General features: G+C 50.5%; 1 protein-coding gene across 1 annotated transcript in view; it reads left to right on the top strand.

The window, feature by feature from the left end:
- The window catches only part of LOC132471837 (leucine-rich repeat-containing protein 49), a 32298-nt gene extending 13099 nt beyond the window's left edge, over positions 1 to 19199 (top strand). The window contains 11 exon segments of the mRNA XM_060071153.1: positions 187 to 248; positions 2410 to 2522; positions 2525 to 2556; positions 4375 to 4458; positions 6197 to 6372; positions 6881 to 6976; positions 12214 to 12445; positions 12862 to 13047; positions 14002 to 14111; positions 17413 to 17566; positions 18053 to 19199. Of these exon segments, the coding sequence (XP_059927136.1) occupies positions 187 to 248; positions 2410 to 2522; positions 2525 to 2556; positions 4375 to 4458; positions 6197 to 6372; positions 6881 to 6976; positions 12214 to 12445; positions 12862 to 13047; positions 14002 to 14111; positions 17413 to 17566; positions 18053 to 18268 (1461 nt within the window). The 3' untranslated portion in view covers positions 18269 to 19199.
- The last annotated feature ends 5055 nt before the right edge of the window (positions 19200 to 24254 follow it).

Here is a 24254-nt window from a genome sequence, read left to right as displayed (position 1 = left end):
AGAGAGAGAGAGAGAGAGAGAGAGAGAGAGAGCGGCGCGTTATTATGGGCAGCTCTCTGATACCCGCTCGCATCCGCCGACACCTTCTCCCGACCACAGCCCGCCTCCATCGCTCTGCAGCCTCCCTGTCTCACCCCCTCTCCCCCTCTCTCCTCCCTCCCTCCCTCTGCCTCCCTGGGCTTCTAGACGGAGCTGGAAACCCTTCCCTGCCTGCAGCGCCTCTTCCTCAGCTGGAACAACATCAGCAGGTAAGGGTCCTGCCGCGACGCTACCTGCTAGCCCAGGCTAGCCCAAGGCTAGGCCAGGGTAGGCCCAGGTTAGGCCAGGGTAGGGTCAGGCTAGGGTAGGCTAGGGTAGGCTAGGGTAGGGTAGGGTGGGGATGGAGAGCTCCCGGCTCCCTCTCCCTGGGCACCAGGCCAGAGCCTGAGGACGCCCACACAGAGAGATCCCCCGCTGTTACCTTGGCGACATGTGTGCAGTCCGATGTGCGGCGGGGACAGGGGAGATAGCGAAGGTCCAGCCGATCATACCAGTGCTGCATGTTAAAACAAGGGGCTGTTCTGTGATGGTTGGCCGTTAGTTCCAGTGGTGGGCGGTCAAACAGGGGGCTGTGTTGTGATGCTTGGCAGCAGCAGCAGAACCACGCCCTGTGTACCCCTTAATGCAGACCCCCCCCCCCCCCCCCCCCCTCAGTTCGTGATGTGGCCTGGGCTCTCTGGGCTAACTTCACCCCGGCGGGCTGTCAGATGTGTAGCTAGCGGTGCTAAGGGCAGGTAGGCTAGCTACAGTGGCCCCAGCAGCCCAGTGAGCACCGTGTTCGCCCCGAGGAGTGGCCTCCGGTTGGGATTCACAGGGTGACACAGTGTCACCGCCCGCCGACTGGAGCAAAGTCACCTTGTGCTCTGAATAAGTGACATCCGAGCTAACTCCCACTGCTGGTGGTGCGTGGGGCTGGTTGTTGTGTGTTATGCTAGCAGTAGGCAGCCTCCAGGCACTCAGTCCCCAGATCAGATGTATTCCTGACAACACGGCATTCCATTTGTGGGCAAATACATTTTTTAGAGAGAACATGAAAGTAATGATAAATAAGAAAGGTTTTTCACCTTCAGTCTCACAATCTAAAGAAGGTTTAATGAGATGTATTCAGTTTGTAAGACTATCATATGGATTTGAACCACACATTGGGCACATCCAAGCAGCATTAGTGCCAGCTTCCAATCCCCTGCCAGCGGTGAATAGAACAAGATTAGAATAATTACACACTCGTTTTCATTTTTCGTATTGATTTCATTCTCACTCAGATCAAACTACAGCCAGCAGCTGCCAAACCGTGGAAGTAGTTTTATTGGATGTCAATCAATGTATGACACGTCATGTGTTGGGTGACATCACCTGCCACACATTTCAGCCAATAAGAAAGATGACTTGCAATGGTCCTTGCGGGCTGAATTAAATGTATGATTAGCATCAAAACCAATCCGATCCTTGTGTTGTTTGAAAGAGTCTTTATGCCCCTCAAGGATTTCCAGCTGACTCATTCTTGGAGGTAATTATCTCAAGTAAACGTGATAATTACCATCTCATTGACACGGTCTTCGCTCGGCCCGCCCACGTAAACACACAGCTGTTTTAAGTACGGTTGCCACAGGCAGGGTCCTAATGGCGCCATGGCCATATTCTCTAGTTCTCCACGGGGCTGCCGGGACCGGTTCAAAGGGTTTCATGTTGTTTCTCATGAGCTCAGCGTTGCGTTAAAGGGCATCCAAATGTAGACTTGGGATCTCCTCTCTACAAACTCAAACAGCAGAGAACACGTCATACAGGGGGTCATGCTTTGTATGCAATCATTTGCATTTACATTTACGGCATTTAGCAGACGCTTTTATCCAAAGCGAATTACTATTAGTCCATTTGTCAGAAGAAAGAGAAACAACAATTTATCGCCGTTGGTACAGTAAGGATGTTCATAGAAATAAGTGCCAAGCACTAGAATTGCTAGGTTATCCCGTTACCCGTACACAACAAAGATAGCTAGGAAAAGATACTTCACAATAATAAATGCTATTTTTATACGATTTTTAAATGCCAGGACGTAAAACATATAATAAGTGTGTAGGTCAAGGGTATACTACTATACTACTTGAGTGTTACCACAGTACCAATTTGATCCAATACTGTTACTCTTCATGACACACTGTCCATAAGATCCTGAGTCTGGGCTCCTTAGAACATTCGTTGTCAACATCAAACCCATTTCTAACGTGACTATCTGTGCCAACAGTGTTATGAAACTCGTTAAGATGTGAATGTTGAATCCGGAAACATCTAACGCCGGTTCTGGTACCTGTGTGTAAACCCACGTTCCCGTGCTGATGGAGGCTAACCCGGGGATCTTTTTTTCCTTCCCAGCTTGGCAGGGATCGCCTGCCTCGGAGACTCCTGCCCCCTCTCTGAGCTCACCCTGGATGGGAATCCTGTAGCCCTGGAGACATGGTACAGACAGGCCGTCCTACGCTGTGTGCTCACCTCAAACAGCTGGACATGAAGCGGATCACAGTAAGGCTCCCCCCTGTGTGTTGGTGTCCCCCTAGTGGTCACCCTAGCACCGTACCACGCCAGTCACGACCCAAACCATAACACCCCCCACGGACACTAGAGCGGTGGCTGGGCGCTGCTGCTGCACGTCGGTTGCGCTGGTAACGGTAATTAAATGACGGTTATTAAACGGTAAAGGTTCTGCATTTATACAGCGCTTTTCTTACCAGTGGCTGCTCAAAGTGCTTAACAATACTGCCTAACATTCACCCATTCATACACACATTCACAAATGACACTGGCGGTGTCAACCACGCAAGGTGACAGCCAGCTCGTCAGGAGCAGTGAGGGTGAGGTGGGGGGGGGATCGAACTAGCAACCTTCCGGTTGCCAGTCAACCCGTTCTACCTCCACTACCGTGGTACTACTTTGATTGTTAATAAATACTGTTGCAGAGCTGCGGTCTGATGTTTTATCTATTTGTGCTCTCTACGTTCTTCTCTGGGAACGTCTGACTGATGTCCTCATGGTCTGTCCCGACGGGCAGCGTCTGAGTCAAGGCAGGTTTCTATCTGTAGCCCTTAACACATTTAGAGTTTCAAAGAGCTCGTTCTGCATTATACATGCTTATAATACACATTATACATGCAAATTCATACATGCTTCAAGAGGTTTGCCTTCAAACGAGCAAGAAAATAAATCCTAAAAGCGACAGGGAAAAGCATTGCGCATGGTCGTAGTCAAACCGTTAGTATGTTAGTATCTTTATTAATTCCTGTCTAATTTAAACAAAGTTACATACATTACGACCTTTTAGATTTGGGTTCTTTGTGTGACTGCACCAACCCCATCTCCACGAGTTTACTTAAATCTATGCTGTAATATGGCTGCAGGGGAACTTGCTGCTCATTGGGCTTTGAAGATGAAGATTTGTCTCTTCCACTGTAATATTGAACACTCGCCTCCGGCAGTCCGTTGGGTCAGGATTACATTGTTTGAGATGGAAATCAATCTCTGCCTGTCATCCGATTTCCTATTATTTATGAATGATTTGAGAGCAGTGGTGCCAGTGTGCAGGCTAGTGAACTAGCTCCCTGGCACCTGGTTTATGAGCGCAGTATGGATTATTTCAGAAGCTAACTTAGAGGTTAGCCCTGTATGTAGCTTGAGGCTGTTCATGGCTGCTGCTGCTGCTCTTCTATTAGGAAGTGACACGTAGCTATATACAATGTATTATCATCAATATTAGTAAAAATAACATTAGTATAATAATAATTGATCCGTCCAGGCTAGCAGCTAGCCTGTATTGATCGAGTCTGGCAGGGGAGCCCCCTCCAGCGCTCATCTGGCACTCTCAGATTGTGTCGGCAGCAGCAGTGTTGCATTCTGGGAGCTAAGTGCTTGCTTAGCTGCTGGGTAAAATTGATACCCAGACCGAAACCCAGACAGATTATCATGCGATGCTGCGGGCTGGTGTGAGCCGCTCGCTCTCTCTGTGATGCGTCATGCCTGCCCTAGCGGTGGACAGTGTGGATGGACGCACCGCATCTGAGGTCTCTGTCTGTCTGTTTGTCTGTCTGTCTGTCTGTCTCTGTCTATGTGTCTCTCTCTCTCCGTGTCTCTCTCTCTGTCTCTGTCTCTGTCTCTCTTTCTCTCTCTCTCTCTCTCTCTCTCTCTCTCTCTCTCTCTCTCTCTCTCTCTCTCTCTCTCTCTCTCTCTCTCTCTCTCTCTCTCTCTCTCTCTCTCTCTCTCTCTCTCTCTCTCTCTCTCTCTCTCTCTCTCTCTCTCTCTGTGTTATGAATGGAGCGCGGGTCTGATTGTACCGTCTGTCTGTTGCAGGACGAGGAGCGGCGTATGGCTGCTGTCCAGGCTCGGAGAGAGGACGAGAAGAAGAAGGAGACGCACAAGCAGGCGGTTCATAAGGTAGCGTCCCCTCCCCCCCCCCTCTGTTAGGATCCATTAACCAGGAGAGGTAGCTTGTGAATTGATTTAACCACTGGGGCCGCATCAATCCTGCTCTTCACCGTATGTCTTGTTATGTGGATGTTGATGGTAGCTATGAGTTGGCAGGTAACAGGTTCCAGTGATCTTTAGAGGTAACAGGTCCCAGTGACGAGTTAGAGGGAACAGGTCTCCAGTCTTCAGAAGGTCCCAGCTCAGTTATGGAACACAACGTTACATGTTGTGACATGTTGCGTCTAAAATCCACTGCATGCTTTTAGCTCGTCATACGCATTAGAATTATAGCAACTGTGTGTTACCAATCGGGCGGTAACTAATCTATCTGACCTTCTAATCCTGCCTTTTGGAACGTTTTGAATCTGAATCTGCTCTCTAAAGCATTTTGCAGCTTTTTTTGTGGGGGTTGTGGTCAACGACTCTGGTCTGTGGTTTGTCGGATCTGGTCCACATACAGGACTGCCATAGCAGTGGGGCGCAGATCCGGCCATGATGCCTCATGGTTCATTGTGAGATTGTAAGGAATGATCTTTGAAATCGGCTGCAGCTTCACCGTCCTCCTCCTCCGTTGCCCGTGCCGGTGTCACGGGAGGACTCCCTGCTGTGAAGAGCAGAGCTCCTGTCTTTGTCCGGCCAGATGATTAATAACCCGGTGGGGGGATGTTACAGGAAGGTTACGTGCTAACGAGAGGTTGCAGCTCAAAGGGTCTCTCTTTGTATTTCCTCTTCACACAATAAGAAGTATACTGGTCCGCATATGAGCGTGTGGATGTTTGGTGTTAGTCTAAGGGTGTTTGGTGAGCTTGTTCCACTGAATATGCATGCATATAGTGCGTGCATGTAGTGCGTGCATAGCGTTCAGCAGAGCTGGTACCTTGTTGACGTATGGACCAGGCTTGTGTGCTCATTGTCTCACTGCAACAGAAAGTGATATATTATGGGATGTATGTTTCCTCAGCTTGGGATTTACAGTGGCTGACTCACTCAGCCCCAGACCCCTGTATCTGGTAGGGGCGCATTCCAAACCTCAACCTTTCGAAACCGAACGTTGAATTATTTGAGGGGAAAATGGGCAGAAGCAACATTCGTCTCCTGGTGAAGGGAGGGAGAGCAGCTGTACACCAGAGGAAAGGCTGCAGTCGACCGCAGTACAGAGGGAAACAGATCTTTTTGACTTGTGCCAGGCCTTTTTTTTTCTCCCATAATCCCTTGCTCCAGTGGTGCTGGCTCTGAGAGAGGACAGGTCCGGTCCGGTTGTATTGTTACATGAACAATACTGCAGAGGAGTCACATGACGTAAAGGGGACATTTGAAAGAGGAAAGCTGGGATGATGTGCAGCTTTCAGGTGTCCCAGGGAATCTGGTTCACACACAGTTCAGCATCGGCTTAACGGAAAAAAGAAACCAAAAATAGTCTATTTTTGTGTTTGATACAGACAGCTTTGGTTTGCGGTGTGCATTCTTCTTCAGAGGACTGTCATCTGAAACCTGCTTTGTCCCCTTTGTTTCTTTGTGTGTGCGTGTGTATGTGTGTCTGTGTGTGTCGGTGCATGTGTGTGCGAACGTGCTCGTCTGTGTGTGAACGCGTGTGTCTGTCTGTGTGTGTGTGTGTGTGTGTGTGTGTACGTGTGTGTCTGCATGCATGTGTGTTTGTACGTGTGTGCGTATGCGTGCGTGCGTGTGCGTGCGGTTGTCCCTCCAGGAGAAGCGGCGGCTGGCCATCCGTAATGCGGCCCAGCAGTGGGAGGGGGTCCGGGCCAGCCTGGAGCCCCCCCCTCCCAATGGAGCCAAGGAGGAGGTCAGTCCGGAGAACAGCCCCGCCCACAGCCCCGCGCAGACCAATGGCATCGCCCAGGAGCCCTCCCCGGACGAGCCAAAGTAAGGAGCGGCGTCTTCGCTCACCCAGCTAGCCGTCGCAGGTAGCGGTAGCCCAGTCGCTCGTTGGCATGACGACGGTCAGTCGTCATGCCAACGAGCGACTGGGCTAGCGGTAGCTCACCCAGCTGTAGCTCACCCAGCTAGCTGTCGTGTGTCGCGGTAGCTCACCCGCTCGTTGGCATGGCGACGCTTAGTCGTCATGCCAACGAGCGACTGAGCATGCGGGTGGTCACACCCCGCTAGTCGTCGTGTGTAGCGGTAGCTCAGTCGCTTGCTGCCATGACGACGGTCATCATACTTTTGTTACCGGGATGTGATGCAGTCACTTCCCATGTTGTTGTCCTTCTCCCATCAATGGCTGGTAAAGTCTTACTGGTTTGTGTGGGAATATATCAAAGTTAAATGAAAGGTTTTGCCATCAAACATCTGTATGCGAAACTGCTGATTTAAATGCATTCTGGTGTGTGCTGCTGAGAGAATATTGTGGTTAAGTGATCTTTTCTGTCAGGCGGGTCAGCCCCCTGTCAGGACCCGAGAAGCCCACCATCGCCAGTGAGAACCGACTCCGCGTGACCAGCCGTCCCAACAGCCCCCGAGACCCCAAGTAAGACCCCACGCACACGCACATACGTACATGCAAATTTATGTACACACACACACACACACACACACACACACACACACACACACACACACACACACACACACACACACACACACACACACACCTACCAACGCACGCACCCACGCACACAGATACACACACAACACACACACACATACTCATACGGAGTTTATTGTTGCATTGTATTGTTGCATATCGTGTCAGAGGGAAACAATTTGTTTTGCCGGTCGTGGCTACAAATGGAATAAACCACAGCGTATTGTGACTCTCTCCTTGGTTTGGTTTCTAAACAAATAGCGTAACATGAGTTAACACATCTGCAGAGGGGGATATTTGTTATAGTGGATCCATTCTGTCGACAATATATTCACGGGAGACCCATGTGTCACAAACACTAATGTTTTGTTCTAGCCGGTTGTGCTGCTTAGCCTAGCCGCCATCAAACTGTCATCATCACCACTGCTAAGTGGAGTGGGGTCTGCCATGCGGTCGTCCATTGTTGTCTTCTAACATGTTGTGATCTTTTTTATAGTTATCACTGAGTGGACAAACTGTGAGTAACCTTCAGAAAGTACAACCCATTAGCCACATGCAATGTTGTAGTGGGTTTATATTAATACACGTGCTTCAGGCCATTGTGGCTCAACAAAAGGCCTTCAGCGGAACTACTGAGAGACGGAGTTGCAGGGAGACAGTATGTTTCTCTGAGCAGTGTGATGGAACATGAGATCAAGTGTGAAGCTGTGACTACTGCGTGCAATTGCTGTAGTGCAGCTCCTAGACACACACAGTCTATCAGCTGGGGATGGACTCAAACATAAGACACCAAGCTGAGGGGGCATCATTCACATGCTCAGTCTGCTAGTTGGAGAGTTCATGCATTTATATATATATGTATAAATATAGAAATATTTGTATCATTATCTTATTATCTGATTTAATCTCTGCTTATCCTGACTGTTTGATGAGTTGATGAAATACACCATTGATTCAAGGGGTACGGCTCGCAAAACATTTTCATCCTCCATTCCAATTGTAACTATTGCAGCAAGACTAGAAGCATCCATCTTCCACTGTTCTATAGAGATAGCGCTGTTATTTACGCTGTGTAGGAACATTGTATTAAACGTGGGTACAGGAGCCCTGTTAGTGCCTCTGTGATACACAGCCCACGGGGTGCGCCTTGGCGTAGTAAAGTACCTTTTGTTCCACTCCTCCATAGTCCTCCAGGTTCCGCTGGCTCCAGTCTGTCATCCTCGCGTCACACGGCTGATGTAGGAGTGATGAACCTCCTCTGCTAGCTGTGAATTCACTGACACGATATCTAGAACTCATCTCGTCAGGTTTATCTAGACAGGGTAATGGAACAGAGGACTTGGCAGCTCGGCCGTCCAAACTTGCCAAACCATTATTGCTTCTCTGGAAAGTGGCCAATGGAGGAAACACACCTTCACTCCACGTTTCAGGGTCAGTCTCTGGGAGGGGCCAGTGGAGGTCACACCCTCCGCACCTAAGGGTTTATTTCTCGATGGTCTCAGAGACAGAAATCCTTGCCAACATCTAAACCTAGACGATACGTTCTCAATCGTTTGGTATTGATTCATAGCGATGGTGACGTCTTCGTGCACCATCTGATTGTTGTTATTGGTGTTACTTGTGTGTCGTCAGGGCAGCGCAGCACCTGGTAATGGTTTTGGTTTATGTCAGCATTCCAAAGTCGTTCCAGTTTATAGTTGCTGACGCTGCATTAACCACTGTAACTCCCTCATGGCTAAAGAAAAAATGGTAACCACAGCGAAGAGTGTGTGTGCGTTTTTGTGTGTCTGTGTGTGTGTGTGTGTTTGTGTGTGTGTGTGGGTATGCGTTTGTGCCATGGTGCGTGTGTGCACGTGTGTGTGTGTGTGTGTGCCTTGGTGCCTAGGTGTGTGTGTGTGTGTGTGTGCCTGTATGTGCTTGTTTTCTTTCATGTTGATGGACTGCATCCTTAATTCGTGTGTAGGTGTATCAGAGTTTGTGAGAACCTTCTCGGAGAGCAGAACGGTACATCGATGGCGTCACACCGTAACTAAAGTGTAGATTCCACCACATGGGCACACACTGTGTTGAGGACCTGAGATCCAGAGAGATGCTGCTCATTGGGTTTCCTTTTCAAGAGGGAAACGGATGAAAGGCATTGAGAGTATCGAGGCTCAGATCCTGAGCCATCGGTTCGCCAGCGTCGCTGTCGGAGCTTCCAGCGCTCCAGGGAGAGGATTATGTTGTTCCACAGAATTCCGTAAAGCTCTTCCTTTTTGGGCTGGGGGGGGGGGGTCGCTGAAAATAGCCTCTAACTGAATGATGATATCACAGCGGCGGGATCCATTTCCATCCTCCAGACTCCTAATCCCATCTCCTATGTCTCCTCTTGTGTCCGTTTGTCTCCTCGTTCCTCTATTAGGTGGTCCTCTTCAAGAGGAGCTCTGGCCTGGCCGTCCGTCATGGTGGGGAGGGGGGGTAAGGTGTAGAGTGTGTGTCTGGCTCATTTCCAGGGGTTTCACCTGGTTTGACTTGACTAGGGTCTCTGTGTTTTTGTGCGTCGTCTCCCCGTCCTGCCGTCCAACCGGCCCTGGGTCACTGGAGGCCTTAGCCGAGATAGATCTGTGGTGTGGCGGTCCCCATTACTAGGGGGAGATTCTTAGTCCGGTGTCTGACAGATAGAGCTGGACAGAAGACCGCCATCTTTTGCCATCGTGTCCTTATCATAGGAACCCATTAGTGATACTTCAGTTTTAAACGCTTTAATCTTTAAATACAAAACAAAAGACATTGTACACTCATTTCCGCCTTCTCATGGATTCTGGAAGTGTCCTTGTGTCATCGATAGTCCTGAAGAAAAAGAACCATTAGGGTGACAAGCCAACACGGTTTTACTCAATAGACTAATGCCTCTGCTCTCAGGCTGTGCTGCCACACACACACACACACACACACACACACACACACACACACACACACACACACACACACACACACACACACACACACACACACACACACACACACACACACACACACACTGTGGTGGTCTGACCTGGCGCTGACCGGGTCCCCAGGCTGGTCGTCTGCGTGTCACTCCGGCGCGGTGGGCCGGTTCAGGGCCTGATGTCAGGAGGTTCTCATGGGCCTCCAGCTTATGATGTAAGGGGAGAGGATCAGACCGGCCCAGGAATTCTCCCTCCTCTGGGCTTTGGTTTTAATCATCACAGAGCCGGCCTCTTCCTCGGTGCACTTCAACGGCTCAATTCAGAATCTGGGGATCCAGTCTGAACTAATTAAAAAATATATATATATTTCTTTTTTTTGTATAACATTCTAAGGAATTCCCTCATGATAGCTGCATGAATACTAGTTTTAAATCAATGAAATCAACCTCACCTGGCCGAGTCTGATTAGACTCCGGGTTGCTGGGTGAGGCTGCATACCTGTTGCACATTGAGTATCAGTGTGCAAAGGTGGTTAAACCAGCCATCTCCACACGCACTTGCACAAACACCTTGCAGCAAATTAACTGCTCAATTATTTCGGAATCGAATCCTCATTTTAAACAAGAGCCACTTTCATTCCCGTTTGTCATTCGCTGGCCCCGGTAGCTCTGCCCCTCAGAAGGTGTGTTCACCTGAGGCCGTCCCCATCTCACCCCGGGTTCAGCTCCGGGGGAGACAGAGGGGAGAGTGTTCCTGAGAGCGGCTCTCTCTGGGAGATTATGTTTACAGAGAGGTGGGCCTTTGCAAACATGGCTCAGTTACACATCACTCTCAGTCTCAGTCTCACTCTCACTCTCCCTCTCTCTCCTGGTCTTGGCATTTCTTCTGCTTACAGGCTTGAGCTTATGCACCTGTTTACCTCTGTCTCCCTCCCTCTCTTTTGCTGTCTCTCTCTCCCGCCCTCTTTTGCTCTCTCTCTCTCTCTCTCTCTCTCTCTTTTGCTCTCTCTCTCTCTCTGTTGCTGCCGTCTCTCTCTCTCGCTCCCTATCTCTCTCTCTCTCTCTCTCTCTCTCTCTCTCTCTCTCTCTATCTCTCCCGCCCTCTTTTGCTCTCTCTCTCTCTCTTTTGCTCTCTCTCTCTGTTGCTGCCGTCTCTCTCTCTCTCGTTCCCTATCTCTCTGTCTCTCTCTGTCACTCTCTCTCTCTATCTCTCTCTCCCCCTCTCTCTCTCTCTCTTGCTCTCTTGCTCTCTCTCTCTCTCTCTCTCTCTCTCTCTCTCTCTCTCTCTCTCTCTCTCTCTCTCTCTCTATCTCTCTCTCATTCTCTCTCTCTCTCTCTCTCTCTCTCTCTCTCTCTCTCTCTCTCTCTCTCTCTCTCTCTCTCCCTCTCTCTGTCATTCTCTCTCTCGCTGCATCTCTCTCTCTCAGCCGGGGTCTAGCTCTCAGAAGGTGGGACGGGGATGGCGTCAAACGGGGACAGGGTCCCGGGCTGGGGGGGGTCCCATGGGGTCCCGGGCATCTGATCTCTCTGTATGCCCGGCGGCGGTCCCCTGAGCGTCATCAGACTCTGAGGGCCTCTCTCTGGGACCGGTCCTCAGCACCGGTCTCACGACTCTCTTATCGGGCCGGGGCGGGGGGTCAGCTTCTGGCCGGGCCGTGGAGGGTGTCCTGCCAGGAGACCAGCAGGGGACCCGGGGAACAGGGGCCCCACCAGGGGGCCACTTCGTGTTTCTTTAGCCTCATGAATGGTCGCTGTCTCTTGAGGCCATGTGGAGGGCTGGATGTGGGCTCCATTGATAGGCCTGTGATGGAGCAGTGCTCCATTGATAGGCCTGTGATGGAGCGGTGCTCCATTGATAGGCCTGTGATGGAGCAGTGCTCCATTGATAGGCCTGTGATGGAGTACTGCTCATTGATAGGCCTGATGGAGCAGTGCTGCAATGATAGGCCTGGTTGTGGATCAGTGCTCCATTAATAGGCCTGATGGAGCGGTGCTCCATTGATAGGCCTGATGGAGCGGTGCTCAATTGATAGGCCTGTGATGGAGCGGTGCTCCATTGATAGGCCTGTGATGGAGCGGTGCTCCATTGATAGGCCTGTGATGGAGCGGTGCTCCATTGCTCCAGTGTTTGCGTGTGTGTTTGTGTGCTTCAATGCGTGTGCCTGTGCGCGCGCGCGTGTGCTCGTGTTCACTCCTGCGTGTGTGTGTGTGCTCGTGTTGACCCCACCCCGGTGTGTTTGTGCGTCTCCCCCAGGCTCCTGGAGGCCGGCTCCACGGTGCAGATCCTGTCGCTGTCGGAGCAGCACCTGGCGGAGCTGGACGGGGACACGCTGCGGCTGGTGGGCCCCGGGGCCCTGGAGGCCCTGGAGCGCGGCTGGGGCGCGCAGACCGCTGGCGCCGTCTGCACCATCACCTTCCGCTACGTCCAGTTCGACGCCATCGTGCCCACGCTGCCCCGCATACGAGTCAAGTTCCCCAACCTCACGGTGAGGGTGGAGGTCTGCAGCCCGGGGTCAGGGTCCTGGGGTCAGGAGTCAGGGTCCTGGGGAGGGAGGTCAGGGTCCTGGGGTCAGGGGTCTAGGTCCTGGTGTTAGGGGTCAGGGTCCTGGGGAGGGAGGTCAGGGTCCTTGTGTCAGGGTCCTGGGGCCAGGGGTCAGGGTCCAGGGGTCAGGGTCCTGCACCCCAAGGTCAGGCCCCTGGGGTCAGGGTGTTCAGGGTCCTGGGGTCAGGGTGTTCAGGGTCCTGGGGTCAGGGTCCTGAGGTCAGGGTCCTGGGGTCAGGGTCCTGGGGAGGGTGTTCAGGGTCCTGGTGAGGGAGGGCCTGCTCACACAGTCCAAACTGAGGTCTTACACACTTACACACTCCTCACATCTATTCATGCTTTCTATTGCCCCCCCCCCAGCACCTGGTCTTCATGGAGACCAACCTGAGCCGGCTGGTCCAGCTGGCGGCTCTGGCCCAGCTTAGGCGGGTGGAGCAGCTCACCATCCACCCCGAGGGGAACCCGGTGGCCAGCCTGGCCCTGTGGCGCCCCTTCCTCATCTACCGCCTGCACCACTTCAACCTGCAACGCCTCAACGGCCTGGAGGTAGGTCCTCTACCACCTGGAGGTAGGTCCTCTAAGGACTGGAGGTAGGTCCTCTAGCACCTGGAGGTAGGTCCTCCAAGGACTGGAGGTAGGTCCTCTACCACCTGGAGGTAGGTCCCTTAGACCTGGATGTAGGTCCTCCAAGACCTGGAGGTAGACCTTAGACCTGGAGGTAGGTCCTTTAAGGACTGGAGGTAGGTCCCTTAGACCTGGAGGTAGGTCCTCTACGGCCTGGAGGTAGGTCATCTAAGGCCTGGAGGTAGGTCCTCTAAGCACTGGAGGTAGACCTTAGACCTGGAGGTAGGTCCTCAGACCTGGAGGTAGGTCCTCTAAGGCCTGGAGGTAGGTCCTCTAAGCACTGGAGGTAGACCTCAGACCTGGAGGAAGGTCCTCTTAACCTGGAGGTAGACCTTAGACCTGGAGGTAGGTCCTCTTAGACCTGGAGGTAGGTCCTCTTGACCTGGAGGTAGACCTTAGACCTGAAGGTAGACCTTAGACCTGGAGGTAGGTCCTCTTAGACCTGGAGGTAGGTCCTCTTAGACCTGGAGGTAGGTCCTCTTAGACCTGGAGGTAGACCTTAGACCTGGAGGTAGGTCCTCTTAGACCTGGAGGTAGGTCCTCTACCACCTGGAGGTAGGTCCTCTAAGGCCTGGAGGTAGGTCCTCTAAGCACTGGAGGTAGACCTTAGACCTGGAGGTAGGTCCTCTAAGGCCTGTAGGTAGGTCGGAATGAGTTTGTCGCTCTGCGTTCTTTGACTCTACTGCCTCTAGTGGCGCTGCAGCAGTACTGCGGTCCCCACCTGGATTCCTAGGGTATCCTGAAAACAATAACTCTGTGCGTGTATTTCTAGCAGTGTAGTACGTCGAATATTCCAGCGACGGGGCATGTGTGGGTGTGACCGCGCGTCCTGACGTCTGTCTGTTTGAGTCCTGACTTCCGTCCGTCTGTCCCCAGGTGACCATGAATGATGTCATAGCGGCAGAGCGAGTGTTCGGGACCCTGGGTCTGGTGGCCGCCACCGAGACGCCGCGCTGCCGCCTGCTGCTGCTGCTGGAGGAGTCCCGGTGAGTCAGGAGCCTCCTACCTCCTAGGGCCCTACTGCCTACCATCCTACCTCCTACCCTCCTAGGGCCCTGCTTCCTACCATCCTACCCTCCTAACCTCATACCCTCCTAACCTCATACCCTCCTACCCTTCTACCCTCCTACCCGCCTACCCTCCTAGTTACCCTCCTACCATCCTACCCTCCTACCCTCCTAGGGCCCTACTGACCTACCCTCCTACCATCCTACCTCCTTCCATCCTACTCCCCTACCCTCCTACCCTCCTCCACCTTAACACCCTACTGCCTACCCTCCTTCCCCCCTACCCTCCTACCACCCTACCCTCCTTCCCTCCTTCCCTCCTACCCTCCTACACTCCTACCCTCCTTACCTCCTACCCTCCTACACTCCTACCCTCTTACCCTCCTACCCTCCTACCTCCTACCCTCCTTCCACCCTGAGCAAACACTCTGTCTCTACAAACCCAGTGTTGCGTGTGGAGGCCCGTCTGTCTGAGTGTGTGAACGGGAGCGTTGTGTGAGCGTGAGAGTTGTGTTTACATAGCGCTCTATATGTTCACTTAACCTGTGCTGAGAAAGGGTTCAGCGTGTAAACACGGCTGAGTTGGAACACAGCCAGGTGGCTCCCTCCTTCTGTATAACAACCTCTCACCGTACGACCCCGTCGCAGACATTATGACACGATCACAGAGCAATGTGCTGATCCTCGTCTTCACCGAGCCAACCCCGCCACTACGACCCTGAACCTCGGCTGATCATGCGATCAACACCATGAGTGTGTACGCGTTTGTCTTTGTGTGTGTAGCCATCTGGGCCCAAGGACCTGCGTGCGTGTGTGCGCACGTTTGTGTGTGTGTGTGTGTGTGTGCGTGCACTTGTGTGTGTGTTTGTGTGAGCGGGAGCAACACAACACGTGGCCCACATGTTCCGGGTGCTAGTCCTGATGTGTGTCAGGATATGGGTGTGGAAGGCATTCCTCTCTGACTCCAAAAGCACTTAGAACGTCACTCAGAGGCCGCCTGTCACAGCCTCGACAGACAGGAGAGAACACTGAGGAGCTGCCTGCTCTCACACACACGCACGCAATAACGCACGCACACACGCACGCATGCACACACAATGCACATGCACACACAAACGCTGATGGGACAACACGCACCAGTAAACGCACACACACACTGCCACACTGCCACACAAACACACAGACACACAGACACACAGAAACACACACACACACACACACAAACACACAAACACACACACACACACACACACACACACACACACACACACACACACACACGTGCACACGTGCACACTTGCATCTTAATATTTAAAAGGTATAATTACATTAATTGCTATAATGTGATTATATTACATCATGTATGTTATTATACTATAATTACATAATAGTGTTCAATCGTTAAAACAGCGTTTTTCTCCCCTCATAGACACTTTGTGTATTCAGAGGTCAGTAGAAAGAGAAGCTCTGGCCTGAGAGCTGTCGTGTCTCGGACACACTGCAGTAAAGTGATCCCTTCTCTGCATTACTGACAAAGAACCCTAACGACGGATAATCAGCAGGAATAAACAAGAGCCCAGGCAGCACGGCCCCGTGGCCCCTCTCTGGGGCCCCTCTCGGTGGCCCCCGCACCCAAACAAAAAGAAAGAATGGTGTCCCCAGCGCACATCTCCCTCACGCTCACCCCCACCCGCCCCCCGCACCCTCTTACCCCCACCGGGCAGACGCGCAGTCGTCTGTGCACACCCACACATGTACACACCAACATATGCACACGCCCACACATGTACCAACACACACATGCACACACCAACACATGTCCACACCCACACTTGTAAACACACCCACACACACGTACACACATGCACAAACATACACACACACACGTACACACCCACGCATGTACATGCATACAAAACCGACATGAGTGCTATCTTCCATTCACATCCTTCCTTAGTGTTACCTTCCTCTCATTTCCGCACTCTCTTCTTCTTACTCACGCACACGCACGCATACGCACGCACACGCACACACAAACACAGAGCTGAACCAAAGGGAGTCAACGCTGTCTCCTCATGTCCTTCGTTCCTTCCTCTCCTCTGACGCGGAGGAGACCTGCTGAGGAAAACAGACGCACATACATACACACGCAAGCATGGACCTACACAAGCACACTCATGCAAACACACAAATACACACGCACACACAAATACACACGCACACACAGGCATGGTCATGCATACATGCACACACACACGCACACACAGACATGCGTCCACACACAAACACACACAGGCGCGTGCACACACAGGCACTCACAAACAGACATTAGCTGCTCGGACAACATAAACACTAGAGTGTGTAAAGAGTTTATTTGGCAGCGGGCCGGCTGTCATCGTGTCAGTCTGCACACACGATGTGGCGTCCAGGCGTGCTGCCGCGGCGTCTCCAACCCGCCGCTCCTCCAATCCGTCTGGGCAGGATCCCTTCGTCCTGCTGGAGGAGGAATGAATGCAATTAAAGTTTGATTGTGTTTTGTTTTCTGGGAAATACTTTCGTGGCCCGGTAATCCGGTGCGGTTATTACAGACGTCTGAAGAGCCAGCGTTGTGTGGCCTCGCTCTCTCTCTTTTGTCTGTGACTATGGGTGTGTTCGAAACCGCGTACTTGCTTACTACTCCTACTAACTATGACGTCAAATTGAGTAAGCGAGAACTTAGTAAGCGAGTTTAGGTAAGCGAGTAGTATCCGAATGTCTTCTACTTCCGGAAAGATTTTGAGTAAGCATCGCTAGCTTACTAGACGTACTAAACTGCCCCAGAATGCACTGCGTCTATTCAAAAGAACAGTGGAAGCAATGGCGCTAAACGGGGAGCCGCAGCAGCAGTGCTTTTAATAATTGTTTAACAATTGTTTTAACATATCACCGCAAATCCTTAGGTTGAAGGTGTACTGTGACGTTAAATGTGACGTTTATATATTTATTTATAATGTTTATTAACGGCGCCCGGTCGGTAGGTTATTGACACGTCATTTGATTCACGTCATCTGAGGTGGTTAAGTAAGGACGGTCTTCTGAACGTCGATTACTCAAATGGATTACTCAATCATTATTTAAGGATTCGAGAAGTAAGCCAAATATTTAGTAGGTAGTAAGCAGTAAGCAAGTAGGCGGTTTCGAACACACCCTATCTCTCTCTCTCTTTTCCTCAACTCTTCCCTTTTCTTCCTCTCTCTCTCTCCTCATTGGTCCATCACCTTGGCCCCTCCCCCCCTGGCAGGAAGCGGCAGCTGCAGTTTCACCTGGAGGGGCGTGGCCGGCGGCCGGGCCAGAGCCCAGAGGAGCTGAGGGAGAACGGGAAGCTGCTGGGGGAGGGGCTTAGCCGGGCGCTGTTCAACTACCCGTGCCGGGACGGTGCCAGCGACAGCTCCGAGGTCCGTCACGCCACGCACGCCTAAACACCACCCAAACACCACCTAAACACCACGCAAAGACTGCCTGAACACCACCTAAACACCACCCAAACACAAACTAAACACCACCGAACCATCGGCCACACACCACCCAAACCCCACCCAATCTCCACTCAAACACCACCCAATCACCAACCAAAGACCACCCAAACACCACCACTCACGACCTTAACATCAGCCAATCACCACCCAAACACTACCCAAACACCACCAAATCACAACCTAAACACAACCCAATCACCTCCTAAACACCGCCCAAGCAACACAAAAACACCACCTAAACACCACACAATCACCACCTAAACACCACCCAAACAGCCCTAAAACACCAAGCACCCTCGACCCCTTCATCAGATACGTTCGTTCTCATCCTCTGCAGCTCGTTAGAGGAGGCTCTCGTCTGGGTCTGAGTGCTTTGCTAACGTGTGGTTTCGCTCTTGCCCTCAGGAGGGCGCTGTGGAGCCGTCGGAGCGTGCCGCCAACACCCAGCAGTACCTGCAGGAGCTGGTCCAGCGGGCGTCCGACACCCACCTGAAGGGAGAGGCGCTGCACAAGCTGTGGCCCTCCCTGTTTGTGGAGATGGTGAGGGACTGCGTGTTGGACATGAGGGACCGGCCGTCCTACCGCCAGGCCTGCCTCCTCAGACTGTCCCACAGCAAGTGAATGGGGCCAGCCATGTGGAGCCATACATCAACACAGAGACACACACACACACACACACACACTGACTGTAACATACACAAATGACACAGAGAGACACACACAGGGAGACACAGACACGAAGAGACACACACACACACAAACACCAAACACACACGGAGAGACACACACACACACGTACATAAATACGCACACACACACACTGACTGTAACATACACAAACAACACAGAGAGACACACGGGGAGACACACACAGACACTTCAGACACACGCACACGCACACATAATGACTGTAACACACACAGACACACACACAGCGACTGTAACATACACAAACGACAACACAACGCATGCACACACATACACAACACCAAACACAAAGCAAACAGGCATTCAAGAATAAGTCGTGCTTGCCAACGTTATCCGGACCGAAACACGTCGTCATGTGGTCACTCATTAGCCATTCACGTCTCTGGAAGCAGAGGATTATCTCCGCTTGTGTATTTGCGGCCGAAGCCTGGAGATGGTAGCAGAGAGAATGTTCTGAAGACCGCCCAGCGTGCACGTCTTGTCTGAATGTACGTCCTCACGCGAAGAAACCGACCGTCATCGGCGCTTTGATTCCTGTCCCGTATCTGGTGCTCTGCAACACCTCATGCACCTGGGAAGCCTTCAGAGAGGGACCAAGTTTTACACCATCATAACCCCTGTCCTGTCCCCCTCTCCCCTGAGACTAACATCACTGCTCCGTGTCTTAACTCGGCCCCCCACATCTCTCCCTCGTCTCTCATTCCCCCATGCGTCTCTCACTCCCTCTGCCTGACGACAGGACCTATAACTCCTATATCCTTTGTTGTTTTTCTGTTTCTTTGATGACCTCTTTGTGTGATTTTCTGTATGTATTTAGGATTAAACTATTCCCTGTCACATGTGATTATCTGCTCTCCCTTAAAGATGATAACAAGTGACTAGAGCAGGGCTTTCATTGGTGGATGAATTGAAATGTCCGTTGGTCAATTGGTTTAACGCTCTCCTTTCAAATGGTAGAGGAACAGGTGAGATATCCGTTTAGCTCATCCCTGTACGCGGTCCTGCATTCAGCTGCTGTCAGGCCTGATGAGTTGAACCGAGTGCGATTGCGAACCTTTGAATGCTGTGAATGCAGAGCCTCCGTGTCGGTTTCAACTCATCGTTTCCGCTCTTTCGAGCAAACGTCTTCTGACAGGATGTCACGTCGGAGCCGCAACCTTATTCACACCTCACAGAGCACGGAGGCCCGCAGAGGGCGGGGATGGAGGTGGTGGTGGTGGTGGGGCAGGGGGATAACCTGCATGCTGGTTCCCTGCCCTGCACTGGGAGGAACGGCCTCCATGAGGGTCCTCTGGTTGGGTAGGGAGCCCAGGCCTGGAATAACCCCCTGAGGCTCTGCAGATCTCCTCCGTTCTCCACCTGGTTCTCCTCAACCCTGTTCTGGAGCCTGAAGAACGTGTCCTCTATTAAACGGTATTTGGGTTAGAGTGCTTTTACTGTTTAAAGATGAAGTTTGAAATAGGAATTTAAAAAGGGGTACAAAGTGGGTGTTTTTTCCCCCCACTTTCAAAAGGAAGCGAACACAAATCAAAAACATCAGGAGTCGACAACTTGAGATGCATGAAATTGTGTTCCCTATTTATACTAGCAGAGAGACAATTTAACAGTACAGACTCTGAGATGAGGCGTTTCTCAATAACAGCATACAGTATGTTCGATCAGTGTTCGATCAGTCAAGTTGACTCAATGTTTCATGGGGACGTTTTCAGGAGGTAGGTAAATGACCTTCAGGACTAAGTAGATCACTTGCTCCTCTTGACCACTGTCACCACTGAAGAGGTCCTGATGATAAAATCCCACCCCCTGTTCCCAGAAGTGAACCAGTCTGTTCGAGGAGCTGCAGTTAATGGCTGCTGGTGGTGATAACATCAAGAGCCTGTGGTTCTGTGGCAGTGTGGTGAGAGTGGAATGCTCTCAGAGTGCAGGTAGCCACATATTACTCCTCGGTGAATGAGAATGTCACAAACTATTTAATCCAAACAAAGGGATAAACGTAAGTGTTATCCCACCCAATTAGTTTTGGTCCTGTATCATGTGTTTAGACAAAGTCCATAAGGGACTATGATCTATTCTGATCCTCTTTGAAAACCGTTCAATGAAGGACGTCCTGAAACTCAAACCTGTTCTGGTACAAATGTGTTCTTTAATCTGGTATCTGGGCCAGAAACAGAGACACACACACACACATGGGTTTGCCTTGAAGGGACGTCTGCACAGAGGGGGAGTAAACACATTGACATGCTTTGTTGTATTTTAACTCCTGTTGCCTGGGAAACGGTTCTGCTGGTATACATTTCATGTTGGCATCGGCCCCCGCAGGGAACTTGTTGAATCAGAGTCAACCTAATCCCACCACAGCAGACGTGTGGTGTTCGTGTGCCAAACGCCATCCCGGTGCCGAGACCTGAGCCGTGATATCAAGAGAGAAGGAACGGCTCCTGAGCGTCACAAAGACAAACCCTAACATATACGTTTACATTAACATTTACATTTAGCCGACGGATGTTCATAGAACCATGTGCCAAGCGCTAACAATCACTAGGTTAACCCATTCCCCATATGCAACAAAGATAGCTAGGATAAAAGGCTACACCATACTGAGTACTATCTTTAAGTGCCAGGACATACAACATACAATAAGTGTGTACGTTAAGTGCCAGGACATACAACATACAATAAGTGTGTACGTTAAGTGCCAGGACATACAACATACAATAAGTGTGTACGTTAAGTGCCAGGATGTACAACATACAATAAGTGTACATTAAGTGCCAGGTTGTACAACCTACAATAAGTGCATAAGAGGGTTGTTTGGGGGGAGGGGGGAGGCTAAGCAGAGTCTAGGTTAACTCTGAGTCTTGAGTCTAACCACCACGTTCACAGCGTTACATGCCCCACTGGGATAATGAGTAATTTAAACGGTTTGATTCCCACTTCCTTCGCGTTGTAGGAGCTCGCTCTGTGCAGGACACACTGTCAGTGAACTATGTGGCAAGCAATGCATGAAAGCCCTTTAGAAAGAGCCCAGGTAGCAGGCCCTGAGGACATGTTTCAGGACCAGCCCAGGCTGACAGTCTTGATCGCGGAGCTCCACGCCTGATTGTTTCTGTTGATAAAGGCAGGAACAACCCAACGCACTGCCTCATCAGCAAACCCAGGAGAGAAGATGTCAGCCACACAAAAGCTTCATGTTTAATATTGATTCAACAGAGAGCTATGGCTGCCCACAGGCCAACTATCTCACTGTTGTGTGTCTGTACCACATTGCGACTAGGATCTGTGTGCTCACAAGTGTGCTCAAGCGTGGCTAATGCCTTGCTCGAGAGAACCTCAACGCCCGTTTAGTTTTTAATGAATCCTTTGCGTTCTGCAGAGGTGCATTATGTCCGTGGGTGATGTGTTGAGTTTGAAGCACTACTCACCCGTTCATGATTCATAACATACTAGGAACACAATTCAATTCTTTGTATAGCCCTTAATCACAAGTACAGACTTAAAGGTCTTAACAGGCCATACATTTATGACTTGATGGGTTTTCCGTGAAAAAAGTAAAATGCAGGAACTCGACCCGCAGACCTGCAGAGTGATGCACAGAGATTCTTCCTAGAGAGGACATGATCATTTGTACGGTTATGCAAATTTGACTGGCCTTGTTCCACCTCCGTCAGCTTCTACCGAGTGATTCACATGCTTCACAATGATGAGCCGATCCCATAAAGAGACATCTCTGGACAAAGAGTCTCTTCACCAGAATCGGAAAGATAACAAGAATCTGATGAATGCAAATAACTGAATCATGTGCCCAAATACTTAAAGACAAATTATGTTTTTTCAGGTATTCTGGTCAGCACTGTTACGTCATTAGGTTGGAGGTGGAGGAATAGCCTTGTCTCCACATGTTACATCATATTCTATACAGTTTGTTTGAACCTTCCCGAGAGTTATTAATCTCCAGTGATGCGTGTTGAGGGCCTTGTTGTCACTCAGCTTAGCTTTTTCCAACAGGCAGAATTCTACAATGAAACGAAAACACACAAAGACTCACTTTCCGCTCAACATCAACACTTTTCGTTCAACAATGTTTCAACATCCCTCAGTATCTTCTGGGGGGGGGGGGGGGGGAATTAAGCATTTACTCTTCTCTGAGAAGTTCTCATGCACTGATTTTGTATACAGTTATTTAGTTTTCATATTTTTTTTATCTCTGAGGTCATCAAGGTCCGGACCTCGCTGACCTCATGGCTACGGACATAGCTGGAGACCAGATCCTTTGAGACCGGCCATGTGTGCGTCTGATGTCGGCGGCCCGTTATTTGAGGACGGAGCGGGACGGCCTTCCGGTCGTGGTCTGGTCTCTCGCCCTCTGAACGGGCGATCCGGAACAGAGGTTCATTATTGCTGCTGTAATTGGGCGGGGGCTCGCTCACCCATGACCGCGGCTCGGAGACGCCGCAGATAAAGAGGAATTCCTCCGAAGCATCGACATGATGAGGTCTGATGGAGAGATGGGTGGATGGGTTAGATGATGATGAGTGAGAGAGAGAGAGAGAGAGAGAGAGAGAGAGAGAGAGAGAGTGAGAGAGAGGGGGGAGAGAGAGAGAGAGAGAGAGAGAGGGGGAGAGAGAGAGAGAGAGAGAGAGAGAGAGAGAGAGAGGAGAGAGAGGAGAGAGAGAGAGAGAGACAGAGACAGAGAGACAGAGAGATAGAGAGAGGGAGAGGGAGGGAGAGAGAGAGAGGGGGAGAGAGAGAGGGAGGGAGAGAGAGGGGAGCGGAGGAGAGACAAAGGGAGTCAGACATCAACATATAGGATCAAGGGCTTCAACATTCTAGTTTCTGGTTACACCAGGATTAGTGACCACTAGTGTCAAGACTTTGACAAAGCACCACCTTTGTTGCCGTGCTGGTCCTGTGGTTTTGTGTGTTTGTGTGTGTTGTTCCAGCATGACACCCTACAGCTGTTAGAGGGTTAGCTGTTAAAAGTCTTTACAGACAATGCATACAAACACACACACAGAGGCAGTGTGGGCTGCACGCAACAGCAACTCTCGTGTGTGGTCAGGGAGCAGCACGCTTTAGGGAGATGAGTAAAGTGTGTCTGATGTGAGGAGAAAGTAGAGAACAGGATCACTGTGATGGCATAAAGATGTTTAATTAAGAACAATTTATTAAAATTTCAAATTGAAATTAAGTCGAGCTTCTTATTTTTCACATAGAAATATATCACATTGTTTCAATAAAATATGATAAATATTATCTTTTATTTTAAAACATATTTATCAATCTATCGTTTACATCTATCTATAGCAGGGGTCACCAACCTTTTTGAACCTGAGAGCTACTTCATGGGTACTGAGTCATACGAAAGACACCCAGTTCTATACACTCTTCTGAAATAACAAATTTGCTCAGTTTGCCTTTAGTTATATATTACTATTAATGATTAATGATACTCATCTATGTAAAGACACAGATATATCTATCTATCTATCTATCTATCTATCTATCTATCTATCTATCTATCTATCTATCTATCTATCTATCTATCTATCTATCTATCTATCTATCTATCTATCTATCTATCTATCTATCTATCTATCTATCTATCTATCTATCTATCTATCTATCTATCTATCTATCTATCTATCTCTCTCTCTCTCTCTCTCTCTCTCTCTCTCTCTCTCTCTCTCTCTGTCTGTCTGTCTGTCTGTCTGTCTGTCTGTCTATCCGTCTATCCGTCTATCCATCTATCCATCTATCCATCTATCCATCTATCCATCTATCCATCATAATTTCTATACTTTCGTCAGCGGGCCCATCCCTCTGCCTGAGCGACAGGGGGCGCTGTTCCTGCTCCTCCTGGACTGCAGTCCCTGTCTCTGCAGCAGATCCAGATCACTTA

The sequence above is a fragment of the Gadus macrocephalus genome, chromosome 14, assembly GCF_031168955.1.
Source record: "Gadus macrocephalus chromosome 14, ASM3116895v1".
In the NCBI taxonomy this organism is placed as follows: Eukaryota; Metazoa; Chordata; class Actinopteri; order Gadiformes; family Gadidae; genus Gadus; species Gadus macrocephalus.
Note: the sequence above shows the minus strand (reverse complement) of the source record. Positions and strands in the feature narration are given on the sequence as shown.